The 22367-nt window shown below is 37.6% G+C and overlaps 1 protein-coding gene across 1 annotated transcript in view; it reads right to left on the bottom strand.

Moving 5' to 3' along the window:
- MNAT1 (MNAT1 component of CDK activating kinase) overlaps positions 1 to 22367 on the bottom strand; it is a 211786-nt gene continuing 189419 nt past the window's right edge. The window contains exon 8 of the mRNA XM_001497949.7: positions 1 to 460. Coding sequence (XP_001497999.1) covers positions 340 to 460 — 121 coding nt within the window. The 3' untranslated portion in view covers positions 1 to 339. The remainder of the gene's footprint in view (positions 461 to 22367) is intronic.

Raw genomic sequence — 22367 nt, 5'->3', positions numbered from 1 at the left:
TTAATATAAAGTCTAGCTTTATTTTTAAAAAGATTTTACAAGTCTGTCAACCTCAAACATACATAGGTGAATTATTCATATCTTCTAACAGATGAGGCTTACAGCTTCAATCCCTCTCAGAAAAATATAAGTAAAAAATAAATCTTTTTCGCAAAATTTATCCACTATATTACTCAGCTTAGTTCTGAAATTTTCTCTTTATAAATACTTTAACACAGCTGCTAGTCATAGTACTGTTGTTGTGCAGCTGCATCTGGCTATCATTTTACAAGTCTGCTTTACTTTGCTAGCTCCTTGGTTCGTCTCCAAGGTCCAAATCTTACACAGGAGAAATAAAGGTTAACTGGGCTGCCAGAAAAGCCCACTGAATGCATCCTGTAGTGCTCGGTGACAAGCCAGAGAAGAAGTATAGCCTCCAGCAAGGTCCTGTGGAGAGGCGGCTCTGACATGGCTTAAGTACCTAAAGCAAAACAGAAAGTGCGCAGTGAGAGAGAAAGCACGTATAACTTGGTAACATTTTAAAAAGCAATAGTAAAACATTCAAATTTTAAAGAGGAATTCTCTTTAAAAGAAATTGAAATTTTCAGACATTTCCGACATTGAAATGTTCAGACTTTATAAATGGATTTTTACCTTTTAAAAGGAAACATACCAACTGTACACAGGGTGCCTAAACTAGTACTAAATTATAAAGCAAATGACATTAAGATCTAAAAACAACTCTGAAAAAGGTTTCAAAATAATACTTGCTATTAAAATGTTCACTTCCCAATTTTCAGAACTAATTTGTTTTGTTGGCTGTTGTTTGGGTACCCAACTGCCGCTCTCCTTCCTGGCATACTTTTTTTTTTCCCCCCAAGAAGATTAGCCCTGAGCTAACATCTGCTGCCCATCTTCCTCTTTTTGCTGAGGAAGGCTGGCCCTGAGCTAACATCCGTGCCCATCTTCCTCTATTTCATATGTGGGATGCCAACCACAGCATGGCTTAACAAGTGGTGCCATGTCTGCACCCGGGATCCGAACCAGCGAACCCTGGGCCACCGAAGCAGAACATGCGCACTTAACCTCTGCGGGCCAGCCCCTGGCATACTCTTGATAAATAAATACACAATATCATAAGACTACTGTATGACTAATATTTTATATAAATATTGAATATTTTACATCAATATGTTTTGAAACAAATACCTAAACAAATGGAGAAAGCGAGAGAACATACTAGTTACTTCACAATTACTTCACTATTACAAAAATGTATTGTCTCCTTCCTTATAGGAAAGGAAACCTTAGAAAACTACATGTCCAAGAAATCTCTGAGACTGGGCCTGAGTTCAAATGAATGTTCCAATTAATAGATACAGAAGAGTCTTTCAAACTGATCTCAAAAGACAGCATGACAGACACTATTTTCCTTCAATCAACACCTATCATTTAGCAATTAAAACTTTCTACTTTGACAAAGATAGACAAACAGGCCTAAAAAATGAGAAAATCCTAAGAGGGGGCAACTTGTTAACATGACTACCAGCACTACTGGAAAACAAATACCCAGCTTTGCTTTAATGCCTACTTTAAGAAACCGCATTGTTCCTTCAGGCCTCAGGAAGCAAAGGAGCTTCACCCGCCTTAGAATTATGGGTATGGCAAATGAATAAATCAGGGACCAGAACATTTTAATAACCTGGAAACTTTTCTACTCATTCATTCAAACTTCCTGTGTGTCAAAGTCTTGATGCATGAGCAACTTATTATTTCTAACATAATAACAAGTCTGTTTTTCATTTGTATCCATGTTTAATAAGCTTGTGTGATTAAAAAATATATGGCAATATAAGAGGCCAAATAGAAAAAAACGGTCACAGTAAGACACAGCGTAAGCTCCTGGAATTGACTATAATTTATTCACCTTGCCACAAATCAAGGTGTTAACTCAACTCTTTGCTTCTCTGCCAAAGGTGAAAGGGGAAAGTAGAAGGAGAAAGGAAATTAATATTTATTGAGCAAGGATCTCCAAACTTTTTTCATAGTCTATTTATAGCAGTAAAAAATATTTGAGCATGCATCTCCAAAATTTGTATACTTATTTAAAGGTTTTATACATATAGTATTACTGTATTATATACTGCTTTATAATATATAATTTTATGTAATATACTAATATAGTAAGCATATTATAAAATATATATCGATAGACATATTTAAAGAATGAGATAAAAATATTTAAACAAAAGTTCTCATATTTTCTCCCTACATCCCATCTTACATACCTTGGTGGGTTCTATCTGACTTCGGAGACTACTGTTATTAGTCATTGTCAAACGCCTGATAGAACCTTAGGTCCTACAGGAATTAAGAAGGGATTCACCAAACCTACCTCATGACCATACAGGTACCTGCTTATTACCTCCCAGGACATGATAAAATGTCCACTGGTAAGACTCTGATGCACGATAAATGAGGTAAGTGATAAATCACCTCGGAAAGGCTAAAAATCAACTGGGAACAGCATAAAACCAGTTCCCTTTCACAGAGAACTCAATAACTATCACACAAATAATAAGTAATATTTTTACCAGATATCTTAGAAATGAAATGTTCCACTCCTGAGACAAGTTTCTAGCTAATTTTTATCTATACGCTAGATAATGTTCTATCACCCTTTTTCCTTTTCTCAGACCCTCAAAAGAAAAGCATAGTCTTAGCTCCAATGGCTCTTCACTCATGGCAAAATTCTAGTACCACAAGAGAATGTCTGTCAACCTTAAGAAGCCAACTATCATAAATGAGAATTGGTTTTCATAGCTGTAATACAAACCACTGTGCAACTAGCTGTTTTGATCCATCACATTTTCGTACTGCTTGCTTCTGGGAAAGTTGAGTCATACCATCCCTGGCTTGGCAATTCAAGCATAAACTTGCAATGTACATATAGATTTTTATATGTTATCCTGAGAAACCTGAAACAGCTGCACTGCTGGCAGGAAAACAGAGGACCACCAGTAAAATATCTAAAACAGTTGCATCTTTTAATTTATGACTGCGCACTGTTTCCATAAAGAGTATATAAAACAGTTCAACTTTTTATAGGTAAAATGTAATAAACAGTCATACTCATTGATGCCATAAATGTGTAAAAAAAAAGTTTATTTAAAATGATTAATTAGTGTTTGAAAATAGTATTTCTTGAACACAGTTATAATCCAGAGCAATGAGCAAATATTTTTAAATTTGAGTTATTAATGCTAAGTTGTAGATTCTCACTGCCAAAATCAAGTCAATTAACATTTCTTTGCATAGCATGGAAGAAAATGCATTTCCCTTCAAGCAATCATTTACATTAAACACGTCTGTGAGTATGCTGCTTTAAGGAGTCCTGCTTATTTACATTGCTGTTTTTGATCTCTAGGGCTGCACAAAACAGTTACTGTTAAATATTTCAACCTACCTTCACCATGGCAACCTACATTAATTCCAATTTTAAAAAAATAAAACATAGTTCATTTTGTTATTTAACTGTGGGCTTTTATTTTCTAGGTATCTTAACGTAACGTTCTTAAACTCTTTAATTATTGTGGTACACCAAAGTATTTTAAAGGATCTGCCACACTGAAACCACACAATGAGAATTTAGTGTTTTGCCTACTTTTTCACATTAATCCACATCTGTGTTGTTTTAATTCTTTCATGACCGTTACAAGTACATTACTGAATAGGATTCCTGGGGTTTCTGGCAGAGGTCAGTATCATTTCATGCACACCTTTATACAACAGAATGAGGAAGAAGTCTTAGCCAAATTTACTTCCAAAAGTCAAGCTCAGTTGGATTTTGGAGCCTGGAGGTAATTGCTGTATTTAGCCAATCCCAGGACAGTATTTCTGTTTTTCATGGGTTTATTTTAAATACCTGTAAATCTTATAAGCAGAAACCAGGAAAGAAAAAAAGAGGTTTGCTTATTTTGGTAACTATACCTTATTTTTACTGAAAGCAGACTAAACTCTAAGATTTAAAAATCATACCTTTGATTATTTTCTTAATAAAGCTAAAAAAAAAGTATGTTTTCAAAAGCGTGTCTAAGATAATTCCTGTACAAAGGGCATCTTACACCCTAACTTAAACTCTGTCTAAAATTGCCTTCCTTTGTCATTACCAATCAAAATCTCTTTCAAAAAGACTTTGGAGAAGGAGGAGGGAAAGGAGGCAATGGATCCTGAGAGTGGAGTAAGAGAGGGTGAAGCATTAGAAAACCACACTTGAAAGTTTGTTCCTGAACTTTGATTTCCTACACTGTCATTTTCTTCTGTTACATTTAGCAGCTTTTGCTCCCAAAGAAGGTGGTATAATTTACACTTAGCTTCAGAAAGGCTTCATTTTCTCAGTTCTTTAACATAAGAGAGTTCCTCTGAGATTACTCTTTTACTATTTCCCTTCCGTTAAAAGCCCTATATTGACCATCTGGCCGGAGTCTTAGACTCAGCTCTCTTTAGTGCTATTCCACAATGCTTTGCGTTCTCAGCGAGGGGCAGAGGCCAGGGGTTGTCACTCAAGACCAGGAGGCAGCAGCGCTCTTCCCCTCCAGTCATAACCTCTTCATGATAACTGGGAAACATTTTTGGTTCCAGAGAATCAAAGAATCTCAGAGTTTAAGATGTAAGGAAAATGTGAAGTTCATATTAATTTCCTTCACCTCAAATTACCAGGCCCTATGGAGAGTTAAAAAAAAAAAAAAAATCAGTCCAGGTTTTTTACTCCAGTTTTAAACCTGGACTGGTTCAAACTAAGAAAGAGAATGAACTCTAGAGACTAAGCCTTTCTTTTTACAAGGTGGCCCATTTTTAAAGTCTGCTTTTAAAGCCATCATGCATTAAACAGACCAGTTCCAAGTAGTTCTGCCTCCTAGCCTACAAAATTCAAATCTAAGTGTCATTAAAGAGAGATCAGCCAGCTGATCTCAGCTGTCAAGACCAAAAGCTCTTGTAAGAAATTCAGCCAAAGCTATAAAAGATTTACATTAACAACCTGAAGTCTGTCTCAATGAGATTTAAAAACAATCAGAGCAATAGTGTGCTCAGACAATTATCACTAAAAAGCAGAAACATTCTGAAAACTGAGGTTGGTGCTTAGGTGTCCTACTCTAATCACGGTGACAGAATAATAGAAAAATTGTCTACAGAGGGGAAGCGATGATCAAATATTTTAAGATAAATGGTGAAAGCACTACAAGTCAGAACTACTGTCCATAATTTGGAGGGCAGTTTGGTTATAAAAACGTATGGCTTCATGAACTCCAAACAAAAATATAACAAACCTCCACATAGTCATGATGTTACTCTTCACTTTATTATCTGGCCAGCAAGTGAGAACACAATTTGAATATTAAAGCTGATTTCAGATTTATACTAACACCTTGGGAATTGAGTGAGCAATTATTCCAAACGTTTAGACCATCCAAACACCAAAGCTCAGGTTTGGAAATTAAAAGCCACATGGTACCCAAGTGTAAAGCTGAATACAGACTGCTCAGATAAGCCTTTCTGAATTACAACTTAACTATGCAAATTTATTGCTATGGAAGAATACATAGGCATTTCAGGACAGGGTAGCTATTACTGAAAGTTAGTGTAACTACACAGGGAAAAGAACACTTCTTTGATCTGACTGTGAACTACTGAACACAGAGAAGACAGAGCTACTCGAGTGTCACATTTTCTGTGAACAATTATTGGAGTTCTGGCTATCTCAACTGACAGACCTCTAAGGATAGATTCCATCTATATGATACAGACAAATAAGGAATATCTCAGGAATCAGGTGCTATGAGAGAAATTTGAATGCAGCCATGACAACAGATAATAAACAGATCAAATGATTTTTTATAAATCTTAAATGCACTTCTCAAGATTAGACAATGTTTATCTCAGCAACAATTATTACGTTTGACTAATTTCAGTATCGTTCTTATATGCTTAGGAAGAGATTAAGCAGGAAAATGGTATAAATAATGTTTTTACTTATCAATTCTTAAAACATTATGATACTTATTCCTATGAATTTATTCAAGATAATAACCAGGGAGAGAGGAGAAGGCACAGTTTCACGAAAAATCAAAAATAACAAGTCATATCAGAGTAATATAAAAATAGAAAATCATATTTTTTTTTGTATATCACAGCAAGGGACAAGTGTCACTTCTGTGGTGGAAATACAGTAGATGTTATAAAAATAAATATCCTAGTTTCTGAATTTCTTAAATAAAGTTCCTAAAAGGTCTAGTGCTTATTCTGGTCTGTCCAGCACATTTTTTACTATGAATTCCATGCTAATAACAGATGTATGCCAGAAGTTTCATCAAATCTTTATAAAGGCAGGATGAGTGATTTTTCCACAAGGGTGGGACAGGCAAAATGCAGAAGTTCATATGTATGCAACTCATTTACTCCTCAAAAAATTTTTTAAAATATTACTGAGTGCCTACTATGTGCCAGGTATTGAAGCATAAATGAAACAGAGAACAAAGACTCCATGTTCTCATGGACCTTATAATTCAGCAGAGAAAAAAGATGTTAAATAATGAATATTATGAATGAGAAAATCAGGGCTCTATCAGTGTGGATAAAAAGGGAAGCCAACAGGAACAAGTTCAAGAAAGGGCTGCCTATGGAAATGACAGTTAAGCTTAGACCCAAAGGATGAGAAAGAGTTAGTCAGCAAGGCAAGGGAAGCAGAGCAGTGACCCAGCAGACATAAGAGCATATGTGAAGCGGCAAGGAGCCACAGCGCATATTGAGAATGTAGGGGAAAGGTGGTCCAGCTCAGAATGACACTAGAGATGTAGGCAGGAAGTATCCAAAAGATACTTATATCTTATAAGGAAATGTTAAGAACTGTGAATTTTATTCAAAGGGCAATGGGAAGCCACTGAAAAGTTATTGTTAGGAACATGATAATTTAAATAGGCCACTTTGGCTGCACAATGGATTGGAGAAAAGCAGGAGTTGATTATAGAGAGACTCCTCATGAGAATGTTTCTCTATTTCAGGCTTAAGACAATGGTGCCTGGATTAGGGTGGGGGCAATGGAAATAAAGAAAAGTATAGGTTGAAGAGATATTTAAGGACCAACTGAGTGAGTGGATATGGGGATGGGAAGGGAAGAAGAAAGTAGTGTTGAGGTCAACTTCTAGCTATCTAGTCATGTGGAACAGGGAAGATGCCCTCACAGAGATAATGGAAAACTGGAGGAGGAGCAAACTGGGGTGGGGCAGAAGAGAAGGGAAAGATGATGAGTTTAATTTTGGACTTGAATCTGAAGTGATTATAGAAGAGACATATGAGTGGGCATGCAGAGTGGCAGCTGGATATATGGTGTCTCTGGGAGAGAGAAGCATTTGAATTGATGAGCTGAGTAAAACGGGTGGCCCTCCCCAGTGTGGGTGGGTATTATCCAATCTGCTGAGGGCCTGAGAATAACAGAAAGGTGGAGGAAGTTTGAATTCACTTTGCCTGACTGAGCTGGAACATCAATCTTCTCCTGCCCTTGGTACTCCAGACTGGCGTCTAGACTTGGACTGTCATCTACACCACTGGTTCTCCCTCAAGCCTTCAAACTACACCACCGGCTTTCCGGGGTCTCCAGCTTGCAGACGGCAGACTGCGGGAATTCTCAGCCTCCATAATCGCATGAGCCAATACCTTATAATAAATCTCTTTCTCCCTATCCATCTATCTGTCTCTCTGTGTACCTTTCCTACTGGTTCTGTTTCTCTGGACAACCTTGACCAATACAGAAGCTAAGATATTTTGAGGTGTTCAGGTGTGGTAAATGCTGCTATCCCCTGCCAAGACCTCATACACGCTCTTCCCCTAGATTTCCAAGGGAGGTATAAGCCACTTGGAAAGGAGTCAGAACCTGCTTCTTGTGCCTGACCCCTTCTTGTAATTTTACGGAGATGACAATCGCAGAGTCGGCGACAGGAAACCTATCAGACTTCTCCATCTAAGGGCTCCAAGGGGCTATTTATGGTATTTATAGCAGTAGTATTTCTTATAGCAAAAGAACAAGAGAAACAACCCAAATTTCCACTGACAAGAGAATGGACAAATAAACTGTTATCACTTATACAGCACAATATTATACAGTGGTGAAAACAAAGGAGCTACAGCTACATGCACGCATCAACATTGCTGAATCTCATAAACAATACTGAGTAAAAAATAACAACAAAAAACTAGTTATAGAACATATGTAGAGCACAGTCCATTTATATAAAGTTCTAAATATGCAAAACTAAACATGGAATATATAATATGACCAAACTGTAAAGAAAAGCAAGGGAATGCTAATCACCATTTTCGGGTGACTGAATCTCTGATGTGAGATGGGACCACAGTGAGGGGAAGAGGAATGTACGCAGGGGGCTTCACAGCATTGGTTGTGCTCCGTTCGCCTAAGTTAATGAGTGGAATTCGAAATACAGGACTTGAAGGAATAGAGGAAGGAAAAGCAATGAGAATGGAAACAATTCAGCAATTGTCTTATTATTATTCTTTGTAAAATATATATTCTCTATATATTTTCTATGTAGGAAATATTTCATTTAAAAAAAAAAGTAGGGCCAGCCTCAGTGACCTACTGGTTAAGTTCAGCACCTTCTGCTTTGGCAGCCCAGGTTTGGTTCCTGGGTGCCAAGTTGCACCACTCATCTGTCGGTGGCCATGCTGTGGTGGCGGCTCACACAGAAAATAGAGGAAAATTGACAATAGATGTTAGCTCAGGGCAAATCTTCCTCAGGGGGGGAGAAAAAAAGGTAATGCATAGTCACAGCTATAGCTGTCATTAATCCAGTCAACAATCTGCATGGAAACACTGTTTGAACCATTCTTAGTTAGCCTTGGTTTCACCAAATATTACTATAGTTACTTTGATTCCATTTGCAATATTCATGTTAATTATAGTAATTCATCTTAAAGTGTATTTAATACTAAAATACGATACATTCATACTGTTCTTTCCGTTTTAGAGGACTCCCTGGTTTCCATGTAGGGTCAACACGTTAATTTAAGATGGGAAAAGTTAGTAAAATCAGATTTATTTGAAAAGAACCCTTTGAAGATTACACATCTAAATAGCAAGACTAAGTACTGATCAGTAGTCAAAAAGCTGATCCACCGAAGTAGCAAAAAACAAAGTAGGAGATGCAATCAGTTAAGCGGTCAATGAGACCTCAGCCACAGCCCTGATAATCTGGAATTTTTCCCCATGATAATGCTGCAAGTTTCTATTTCTTTATCAAAATGAAACATACTGAGCTCTCTGTGGCTAAGATTAAGGTAACAGCCTAGATAGAGAAACAAAGTCAATTCCTCTCTCCATCCAAGGCAGTTATTAAGCACCCTCCTCCGTTTGCAGAAGGAAAACTCAACCCCTTGGTGTGATTTTCTGCTGACTGTGGACTCTCTAAATTAAGTATAAACAACCTCAGTCTTCTCCCCTGTACCATTTCCCTTTTGTTCCCTGTACCACGTAAATATATACAGACTTCATGATTTAATGGAAAGGACAAAGATTTTAAAAACAGATACATTTTGGGGCTAGCCCCGTGGCTGAGTGGTTAAGTTCGCGTGCTCTGCTTCCATGGCCCAAGGTTTCGCTGGTTTGGATCCTGGGTGCGGACATGGCACCGCTTATCAGGCCATGCTGGGGCAGCGTCCCACATGCCACAACTAGAAGGACCCACAACTAAAATATGCAACGATGTACTGGGGGGCTTTGGGGGAAACAGCAGAAAAAAAGATTGGTAACAGTTGTTAGCTCAGGTGCCAATCTTTAAAAAGAAATTTAAAAAAAAACCAAACAGATACATCCCTCCTTGGACAGTTACTAACATTATGATTTGGAAACTGCTTTTATTTTTCAAGCCTCAGTTTCCTTATCTGTAAAAGGGAGACAACACTATCTCATAGTATTTTTTAGAGGATTAAACGAGAAAAAGTATGTGAAGTGTGTGGCACAAAACAGACATTCGATAAAGTGCAGTGTCCTGTCCACCCTACATATTCTCTTTGATACTATTAATACAAAGTATGCTTTCACAAGGGATATGCCTTTCATAGCTCAAATTTCCAAAGTGCTTTACCTTCTGCTAATTAGTATGTACCTCTCCTTTCCCAGCTCTGTGACCTTCCTGTCTATTCCCACATCTATTCCAACAATAATAATGCTGCCCTCTCTCTCCCCCCTCTCACACTATCCCAATTATGAAGATCTAAGTTAAGGTTTTGTTTTGGTTTTTTAAAATGAGATAAAAGATAAGGAGTAGTCCTGCTTGTTAGTCTTTGATCATAGGGTAATAGAGTATTCCAAGGATGCCAATACCTATATATTATAAACAAACAGGAAAAATTTATACACATATGTACATATATATAATACATTATAAATACACACATGTATAGATCTATACTGCACAAAAACTATGCACATCCTAGTTTTATTTCAAAAGTTGAATTGCTACATTTTTCCACTCTCACTGATTTTCCTTCCTCTTTTTCCTCATATCTTGTATTTTGATTCCTATCACCCTTAAATGGCCATTTCTCTGTCCTTGTCCTCCTCAACATCTTCCTGACCTCTCTAAATCTGGAGACAGCCTCTGGCTTCCATAACAATGCCTATAATTTGGGCCACACTCCTACTGCTTTGATACATGATTCCCCAAATTTCTCTTCTTCCACCTGTTTCCTAATTACTACTAGTTTTCTTCTTGGCTCACCTCCTCCTCTCCTAGTCTTGACTCTATCTCTGCAACAGATGGCTTCATTTAGCACCTCTGTTCCACTAAACCATATAGTTCTATCTTTTGCCTTTCTTTCTTAGTTATAGCCCAGCATTTTTATCTGCTTGGGAGCCCTTTGCACTTGGGTGTCCCACTGGCACTACAAATTGGTATTTTCATAACTGAATTCATCTTCCTTTACAATCCTACCCCTTTGTCTACATCTCTTAATTTCTCTCAATAGTTTCAACGTAACTCCTCAGCGTCATCTTGGAATCTTCTTTCTCCTGCATACCAATGAGAAAGCTACATCACAGTATCTCTCTACAAACATCTATTTGCCTTTCATATAATCTTCATGGCCACTACTGTTACCTAATTTCAGCTTCTATTACCTCTTTGATGGACTAGTTAATAGTCCTAACTAGTTTCCATATTTAAGGTATGCTCTTTCCATTCTAACCTATTGATGGTTACCAAATTAATCTTCCTAGGGCAAAGCTTTGCATCACTCTCATACAAATACATTCACTGGCTCCCTGCTGTATGTAGAATAAAGTCCAAATTCCTTCTAACTCAAGTACTAACTTGCTTCCAACCCACCTTTCCAATCATACTGCCCATTAATCATCTCCACATACCCCGAACTTAGGCCCAAGTCAACCATGAGGTTTTCAGTTATTCCCTATGAAAGCCTCATAACTATTCACTCCATATCTTTGCTCACACTGTTTCATTATCTTGGAATGCCCTCACCATTGCCTGTCTTACAAAGCCTTGGTTCAAATGTCAACCCCTCAATTCTGAACAGAGACATGAGAAGCTTCCCTATGCAACACAGAAATATTACATATACTATAACAAATAAAACTAATAAAATAAACAACTAAGCTTTAAAAGCGGGAAAAGAATTCCCCACAAGGCAGCAACTTACAAGCCACCGCCAGGCCTACGGACTCTGGCCAAGTCCCAGACGAGGCAAGGGGCTCCCAGAGATCCCGTGAGAGTAAAGTGGGGCAGAGTAGAGCTCCAGTGAAATGACTACGTAGCCCAGGGGGGAACTCCAGGTTCCTACAGCAGCCTCAGCAAAAGCCTCTGCACAGCACTAGTGGAGAGGATCCGACTGGCAATCGCAAGATGGGAAGGCCCTGGGGCAAAAGCAGCACAGCTAAGTGAGCTAATGACACACTGCACAAGATACCCATAGCTCTGCTGGGACCTATAGTGGACAAGAGTGATCTGGTGGGCTCTGTTAGGGACAAAGCGGAGATTATAGGTGATCCTGCTCCTGGCTGATGGGAAAGCCCACAACACAGCTGCAGACCACAAGGAGGGAGCGCGTCTAGGTGGGCTGCAACAGTAGGCACCAGCAGCCTGAGGTCCCCTTGCGACAGCCCTCACAACCGACGAGGGACCCCACAGGACCACTGTGGCTACGAGGAGGGGTCCAGACCCAGTCAGTAACAGCTGACAGGGTTCCTGGTTGGGGCAGTCTAAACAGCTGCCCCCACACACACACCAGTCGCAAGAAGTGGAAGCAGCGACTAAACGTTATCTCTATGCGGAGGCACAAACCCACGCCATCAAGCAGTATGAAAAAATATATTAAATCTCCAGAACAGAAGGAAAATGATAAGCATCCAGAAAACAATCCCAAAGACAATGAAATCAACAACCTGAATGACGATGATTTCAAAACTGCCATTATGAAAAAACTCAAGACCTAAAAGAGAATTCAGATAGACAACTCAATGAGTTCAGGAGCTATGTCACAAAAAAGCTTAACACCATAAAGAAGAACCAATTAGAAATACTGGAGATGAAGAACACAATGGAGGAGATTAAGAAAAATCTGGACTCTCTGAACAGTAGGGTCGATAATATGGAGGACAGAATTAGCAATTTGGAGGATAGGAATATAGAAATGCTGCAGGCAGAGGAGGAGAGAGAATTAAGACTAAAAATAAATGGAGAAACTCTCCGAGAATTATCCAACTCAATTAGGAGATACAACATAAGGATTATAGGTATACCAGAGGGAGAAGAGAAGGAGAAGAGGGCAGAAGGCCTGTTACAAGAAATAATAGCTGAGAACTTTACAAACTTGGGAAGAGAGACGGAACTTCATGTCACAGAAGCCAATAGATCTCCAAACTTTATTAATGCAAGAAGACCAACCCCAAGACATATAGTAGTGAAACTACCAAAAGCCAACGACAAAGAGAAAATACTAAGGGCAGCCATGCAGAAGAAAATAACTTACAAAGGAAACCCCATAAGGCTATCAGCAGATTTCTCAGGAGAGACCTTACAGGCTAGAAGAGATTGGAATGAAATACTCAAAACTCTGAAGGACAAAAACCTGCAGCCATGAATACTCTACCCAGCGAAAATATCCTTCAAATATGAAGGAGAAATAAAAACTTTCCCAGATAAACAAAAGTTAAGGGAGTTCATCACCACAAAACCTCCTCTTCAAGAAGTGCCCAGGAAGAACCTCATTCCTGAAAAATCAAAAAAAGGAAAGGGGTTAAAAAATCCAGAACAAAGGAAATAAGCAGAAGGACAATAACACAAAGTAACAGCTCTCCACCAGGACAAAATGCAAAAGAACCGGAAAACCAGTGATAAAATGGCAACAGTAGGCCCCGACGTTTCAATAATCACACTAAACGTGAATGGATTGAATCCTCCAATCAAAAGGCACAGAGTGGCAGGATGGATCAAACAACAAGATCCAACAATATGCTGCCTCCAGGAAACACACCTCAGCCCCAAAGACAAACACAGACTCAAAGTGAAGCAATGGAAGACAATACTCCAAGCTAATAATGAACAAGAGAAGGCAGGTGTTGCCATACTTACATCATACAAAGTAGAGTTCAAAGCAAAACAGGTAACGAAAGACAAAGAGGGGCAGTATATAATGATAAAAGGGACGCTCCACCAAGATGACATAACACTCATAAATATATACACACCTAACATAGGAGCACCAAAATTCGTGAAGAAACTCTTAACAAAACTAAAAGGAGACATCAACAGTAATACAATAATAGTAGGGGACCGCAACACCCCATTAACACCAATGGACAGATCATCCAGACAGAAAATCAACAAGGAAATTATACACTTAAATGAAAAATTAGATCAGATGGACCTAATAGATATATATAGGACACTTCATGCAAAAACAGCAGGTTACACATTCTTCTCAAGCACGCATGGAACATTCTCAAGGGTAGACCATATCTTGGGAAACAAAGCAAGCATCAATAAGTTCAAGAGGGTTGAAATAATATCAAGCATCTTTTCTGATTACAATGCTATGAAACTAGAAATCAACTACAAGAATAAACCTGGGAAAGGGCCAAAAATGTGGAGACTAAACAACATGCTACTGAACAAACAATGGATTATTGAAGAAATTAAAGAAGAAATCAAATATTACCAGGAGACAAATGAAAATGAAAACACACCGTACCAAATTATTTGGGACACAGCAAAGGCAGTCCTAAGAGGAATATTCATTGCAATACAGGCTCACCTCAATAAGCAAGAAAAATCTTACATAAACAACGTCAAAGGACACCTAACGGAATTAGAAAAACAAGAACAAACAAAGCCCAAAGTCAGTAGAAGGAGGGAAATAATAAGAATTACAGCAGAAATAAATGACATTGAAACAAAAAAGACACTAGAAAGGATCAATGAAACAAAGAGTCGGTTCTTCAAAAAGATTAACAAAATCGACAAACCCTTAGCCAGACTCACTAAAAAAAGAAGAGAGAAGTCTCAAATAAATAAAATTAGAAACGAGAGAGGAGAAATCACAACAGATACCAAAGAAATACAAAGGATCATAAGAGAATACTATGAAAAACTATATGCCAACAAATTGCACAACCTACAAGAAATGGATAAATTCCTAGACTCATACAACCTACCCAAACTGAATCAGGAAGAAATAGAGAATCTGAACAGACCAATCACAAGTAAAGAAACAGAAACAGTAATCAAAAACCTCCCCAAAAATAAGAGTCCAGGACCAGACGGCTTCACTGGAGAATTCTGCCAAACATTCAATACCTATCCTTCTCAAACTGTTCCAGAAAACAGAGGAAGATGGAGCACTCCCTAATACATTCTATGAAGCCAACATCACCCTGAGCCCCAAACCTGACAAGGACAACACAAAGAAGGAAAACTACAGGCCGAAATCACTGATGAACATAGATCCAAAAATCCTCAACAAAATTTTGGCAAACCAAATACAGCAATACATCAAAAAGATTATACACCATGATCAAGTCGGATTTATACCAGGGACACAGGGATGGTTCAACATCCGCAGGTCAATCAACGTGATTCACTACATTAACAATATGAGAAACAAAAACTACATGATCATCTCAATAGATGCAGAGAAAGCATTCGACAAGATCCAAGATCCATTTATGATAAAAACCCTCAATAAAATGGGTATAGAAGGAAAGTACCTCAACATAATAAAGGCCATATATGACAAACCCACAGCCAACATCATACTCAATGGACAAAAACTGAAACCCATCCCTCTCAGAACAGGAACAAGACAAGGGTGCCCACTTTCACCACTCCTATTCAACATAGTACTGGAGGTGTTGGCCAGAGCTAGTCGGCAGGAAAAAGAAATAAAAGGAATCCAAATAGGCAACGAAGAAGTAAAACTCTCGCTGTTTGCAGACGACATGATCTTATATATAGAAAACCCCAAAGAATCCATAGAAAAACTATTAGAAGCAATCAACAACTACAGCAAAGTTGCAGGGTATAAAATCAACATACATAAATCAGTAGCATTTCTATATGCTAACAATGAACTAACAGAAAAAGATCTCAAGAACTCAATCCCATTCACGATCGCAACAAAAAGAATAAAATACCTTGGGATAAATTTAACCAAGGAAGTGAAAGATCTATACAATGAAAACTACAAGACCTTCTTGAAAGAAATCGATGACGCCATAAAGAGATGGAAAGACATTCCATGCACATGGATTGGAAGAATAAACATAGTTAAAATGTCCATACTACCTAAAGCAATCTACAGATTCAACACTATCCCAATCAGAATTCCAATGTCATTCTTTACAGAAATCGAACAAAGAATCCAAAAATTCATATGGGGCAACAAAAGACCCCGAATTGCTAAAGCAATCCTGAGAAAGAAGAACAAAGCTGGAGGGATCACAATCCCTGACTTCAAAACATACTACAAAGCCACAGTAATCAAAACACCATGGTACTGCTACAAAAACAGATGCACAGATCAATGGAACAGAATTGAAAGCCCAGAAATAAAACCACAAATCTATGGACAGCTAATCTTCGACAAAGGAGCTGAGGGCCTACAATGGAGGAAAGAAAGTCTCTTCAACAAACGGTGCTGGGAAAACTGGACAGCCACATGTAAAAGAATGAAAATCAACCATTCTTTTTCACCGTTTACTAAAATAAACTCAAAATGGATCAAAGACCTAAAGCTTACGCCTGAAACAATAAGTCTTCCAGAAGAGAATATCAGCAGCATACTCTTTGACATCAGCTTCAAAAGAATCTTTTCGGACACCATAACCCCTCACATGAGGGAAACAATAGAAAGAATAAACAAATGGGACTTCATCAGGCTAAAGAGCTTCTTCAAGGCAAGGGAAAACAGGATTGAAACCAAAAAACAGCCCACTAATTCGGAAAAAATATTCACAAGTTATTTATCCGACAAAGGGTTAATCTCCATAATATACAAAGAACTCACACAACTCAACAATAAAAAGTCAAATAACCCAATTACAAAATGGGCAGGGGACATGAACAGACATTTCTCCAAAGAAGATATACAGATGGCCAACAGACACATGAAAAGGTGCTCATCATCACTAATCATCAGGGAAATGCAAATCAAAACTACACTAAGATATTACCTTACACCTGTCAGAATGGCAAAAATATCCAAAACCAAGAGTGACAGATGTTGGAGAGGCTGTGGAGAAAGGGGAACCCTCATACACTGTTGGTGGGAATGCAAACTGGTGCAGCCACTATGGAAAACAGTATGGAGATTCCTCAAAAAGTTAAGAATAGAAATACCTTATGACCCAGCCATCCCACTACTGGGTATCTATCCTAAGAACCTGAAATCAGCAATTCCAAAAGTTCCATGCACCTCTATGTTCATCGCAGCATTGTTCACAATAGCCAAGTCATGGAACCAACCTAAGTGCCCAGCAACTGATGACTGGATAAAGAAGTTGTGGTATATATATACAATGGAATACTACTCAGCCATTAAAAAGGACAAAGTCGTCCCATTCACAACAACATGGATAGACCTTGAGGGTATTATGTTGAGTGAAATAAGCCAGACAGAGAAAGACGAACTCTGTATGACTCCACTCATAGGTGGTAGTTAACATATGGACAAAGAGAACTGATCGGTGGTTGCCAGGGGAAGGGGGGTGAGGGCACTAGGGGTGAAGTGGTGTACCTACAACATGACTAATAATAATGTGCAACTGTAATTTCACAAGGATGTTAACTTTTATAACCTTAATAAAAAAAAAGATTAAAAAAAAAAAGCAGGAAAAGAAAACTCGCAGGTGCCAGAAATTATACAGGAACTCAAAATCAGAGAATGAGCAAGGGCTGAAATTCAGGAAGATGTTGGGTACCAGTGATTCAACACCCATATGGAGCAGGAGACAGGCCTCAGTCCTGTCTGAGGTAGGAAGCCGGAACTGGGCTTGGCCCTCTGCATATAATCTGGATCTACAAAATGCTGTCCCATCTGTAAAACAACTTATAGGAAAATTTTGCTCACTTTCCTGGGGATAGTCACAAGAAAATCATAAGAAAATGCAGAGACATGGGTAGAAAAGAAATCATACATAAGAAATCACAATACCCAAGCCTATTCCACCCCAAGAAATTAAGAATAACAACTGGTCCAGATTCAGAAAAGCCACCAGGAGTTTGGCAGAAGCATATGTGAATGTCTGTTCAGTATGCCTTCACAATCCAAGGATCACGAGAAAACAACTCCCACTAAAAAGGAGTTCATAGCTAAAAAAAAAATGAAACGAACCTCACTTACAACAGAGTCAGAAGACAGAACCAATGGCAGGACTAACACAAACCTAGAGATAAGAGAATTTGAAAGAAACGTTAAAAGAAGTATTTTTTATGCTAAAAGAGATGAAGAAAGAAACAGATGCCATACACAAAAACAGACATGGAGATCAATGGAACAGAATTAAGAACCCAGAAATAAAACCACACATCTATGGACAGCTAATTTTCAACAAGGTAGCCAAGAGCATTCAATGGAGAAAGGAGAATCTCTTCAATAAATGGAGTTGAGAAAACTGGATAGCCACATGCAAACGAATGAAAGGAGACCATTATCTTACACCATACACAAAAATTAACTCAAAATGGATTAAAGACTTGAATGTAAGACCTAAAACCATTAAACTTCTAGAAGAAAACATAGGCAGTACACTCTCCGACTCAGTCTTAGCAGCATATTTTCTTTTTTTTTTTAAGATTGGCCCCTGAACTAACAACTGTTACCAATCTTTTTTTTTTCTTCTGCTTTTTCTCTCCAAATTCCCCCAGTACATAGTTGTATATTTTAGTTGTGGGTCCTTCTAGTTGTGGCATTTGGGATGCCACCTCAGCGTGGCCTGATCAGCAGTGCCATGTCCGAACCCAGGATCCAAACCAGTGAAATCCTGGGCCACCGAAGCAGAGCGCTCAAACTTAACCACTCGGCCATGGAGCCGGCCCCTTAGCAGCATATTTTCAAGTACCATGTCTGACTGGGCAATGGAAACAACCGAAAAAATAAACAAATAAGACTATATCAAACTAAACAGCTTCTGCACAGCAAAGGAAAACATCAACAAAAAGAAAAGAACAACCATACAACTGGGAGAAGATATTTGCAAACCATGTATCTAATAAGGAGTTAATATCCAAAATATACAAAGAAATCATACATCTCAACAAAAAAAAACCCACTAACAACTCAATTAAAAAATGAGTAAAACATGTGAACAGACATTTCTCCAAAGAAGATATACAGATGGCCAACAGGCACATGAAACATTGTTCAACATCATTAACTATCAAGGAAATGCAAATCAAAACTACAATGAGATATCACCCTCATGCCCATCAGAATGGCTATAATTAACGAGATAGGAAACAACTGTTGGAGAGGATGTGGAGCAAAGGGAACCCTCATACACTGCGGGTGGGAGTACAAACTGGTACAGCCACTATGGAAAACAATATGGAAATTCCTAAAAAATTAAGACTAGAACTACCACATGATCCAGCTATTCCACTATTGGGTATGTATCCAAAGAATATGAAAACACGAATGTGTAACGATATATGCACCCCTATGTTCATCGCAGCATTATTCACAATAGCCAAGACTTGGAAGCAACCTCGGTGCCCATCAAGGGAAAAATGGATAAAGAAGATGTGGTATATGGACACAACAGAATACTACTCAGCCATAAGAAACGATGAAATCGGGCCATGTGTGACAACATGGATGGACCTTGAGGGTATTATGTTAAGTGAAAATAAGTCAGAGGGAGAAAGTCAAATACCATATGATCTCACTCATAAGTAGAAGATAAAAACGACAAACAAACATGTAGAAACAGAGAGTGGATTGGTGATGACTGGGGGAAGGGGGAAGGGAGGAGGACAAAAAGGGTGACTAAGCACACATATGTGGGGATGGACTGTAATTAGTCTTTGGGTGGGGAACATGATATAATCTACACAGAAATTGCAATATAATGATGTACACCTGAAATTTATATTACGTTATAAACCAATGTTACTGCAATAGAAAAAAAAAGAACAGACTCCATAAAGAAAAAGACAACATGAAAAACAAAACATTTTCTTAAAAAAAAAATAAAACAGCAATTCTTGGAATAAAAATCTCAATGGACAGGTTAAGCGGTTGATTATCCACAGATGGAGAGAAAATTAGTGAATTGGAAGATATGTCTGAGGAAAATACAAAGAATTTAGCAGAGCTAAAAAGACAGAAAATGTAGGGGCCAGCCCCGTGGCATATGGTTAAGTTTTGCATGCTCCACTTCGGCAGCCCAGGTTCACGGGTTCAGGTCCCAGGTGTGGACCTAAACACTCGTCAGCCACGCTGTGGCAGTGACCCACATACAAAATAGATGAAGAATGCCACAGATGTTAGCTCAGGGCTAATCTTCCTCAAGCAAAAAAAGAGGAAGATTGGCAACAGATGTTAGTTCAGGACAAATCTTCCTCAGCAAAAAAATAAATAAATAAATACAGAAAATGTGAAGAACCACTAAAGGAGATATTACAGCAAGAAGGAAATTAAACCCCAATGGGAAGAACAGAATACAAGGTGCAAAGATGGACCAGAAACACTACCACCACCAAAAACTATTTCGGTAACAAAAACAGCAAGGAAAAAAGAAGCAGAAGTCTAAGGTTAAGCATTCTACGGCTTTTGTTTTGTTCAGAAAGTGGAGAAATGTTACCTTTAGATTTCTCAAAATAACATTTGTTAATTCTGGGTGGCAGAATTATAATATTTCTTTACTATTTTACTCTCTATACTTCTCTCTGTTTGAAATATTTAACAACTTTTTTAGATGCCATCTCCTCTGGACTGCCCAGGTAAAATTACTTCTTTCCTCCTTTGAAATTGCACAGCATTTTATGTCTCTCTGTCTCATAAGTACCACGGCTATTTATAAATGTTATACATTCTCTATTAGATAACTTTCTTGATAGCAAGATAAATATCTATTCACTAAATAGCTATCACTTGAAAAAAATCACCCTAACTTGTTAGCAGAGAATATAAAATTTTTTAAATTAAATCAAGATTCCAGCTAGTTAAGATATAGATCTAAAGAATGGTCATAACAATAGATGGCAAACAAAAATACAGACGATATGAAAAGAGTTATCACCACAAATTATGAAGCTGTGGAGGAAGATGGCAGAGGACTGAGACCGTACATCAGTCACTAAGGAGACCAAGAAGGTTTCCTGGCAATTAGAAGATGCCTATAGCAATGACAGAGAGCCGGGGTATACTGGATAGTGTAAAATGGCTTTATTTAAAATATAAATATTTGTATTTTCTTAAAAAGGTATATTTGAAAATTGCTTTGAGATTTTATCATCCTCTGTCTCATACGCTGAACTCTCAGTGTGTTAACTAATTTTATACTCAAAGGTATATACTATAATGGAATACAGCTATGAATGCAAAGAAAAACAAAAAATTCAAACAGAACTAGACACACCCAAAGCTAGATATTTTGTAAGATATTTATTTTTCTATTCAAAGCACCTTCTCAAAAGTTCTATTTTATACACTGGAATCAGAATCATGTCAACAACTTAGGTAAATCTCTAAAGCAAACAATAACAAGCAGAGACAAAGTCAAGAGGATAAAATAACTGATGTTTTCTCTTAATTATGGAAACTTCTATTTTCCAGCAAGTAAAAACAGGTTTATAAAATATCTACACAAGGGACTAGTGACTATAAGCAGGAAAATATGAAAAAGTCCCAAGAGTTCTGCTTTAATGTATAACAATTTCAAGTTTTTAAGAAGCATTTTTAATACTTAAGCTCACAGAAAACTTGCACTCTCTTCCAAAAGCAAAACCACAGCATCACTTTGGGAAAAAAATAATCTATGCCCATTATCATAAGTAATGCGCTAATGCAATCAATTTTACCCAAAATGAAGCTTTTCTGGAATAGAATGCTTCAATAGACTAGTCAGTTAGTTGGTTAAATATCATTTGGACCAAAAACTTCATGTGTAAAGAAAATATTTTCCTCTTATTTAAAAAATTATGGCATCATTTTCAGTATTCTGTTTTGCTTCCAGACTACATTTTTTGGCAATGTGTTATGACTCTGCACATGCGGGTATAATATTTTAAATAAAAACACATTCTAACCAGTTACATATGACTTGTTTTGAAAATCATAAGTTTTAAAAGTTTAATTTTACAGAACCTACTTGAATACATTATAAAAATTCTTTATAGTTAAAAAAAGCCTAGATTTCTTATTTCATTACTTTAAAAGGTTAAAAGAAAGAAAAAAAGTCCTACTGTTTTCTTGAATTCTACCTTTTTGGAGAAAAATTATTTCCACCTGTCATTCCAGAGTGCAGAAAATAAGCCACAAAGTTTTCTTATCTCTAGATCATGCTTTAGGATGGAAGTGCCAAATGGGTCAATAGAAAACGAAAAAGCAGCACAATCCAACCTAAGATTATTCTTGATATATTTTGTTCCTAATTGGCCTCCATTTGTAAAAGCTAATGTTTATGGAACTAAAGACAAAATAATTGTATGTGAAAAGACATAAAATAAATACCAAGGGGATCAAATCCCATTCTTTAAAGAGGCACTTAAGATTAATCCTACATATGGTTACTGAAAATAAATTTTAAATGCTCTGCAAAATAAATGAGAAGAACAGTAAGTATAGACACTACAGTAAGGGAA

This window comes from Equus caballus, chromosome 24 (genome assembly GCF_041296265.1).
Source record: "Equus caballus isolate H_3958 breed thoroughbred chromosome 24, TB-T2T, whole genome shotgun sequence".
NCBI lineage: Eukaryota > Metazoa > Chordata > Mammalia > Perissodactyla > Equidae > Equus > Equus caballus.
Note: the sequence above shows the minus strand (reverse complement) of the source record. Positions and strands in the feature narration are given on the sequence as shown.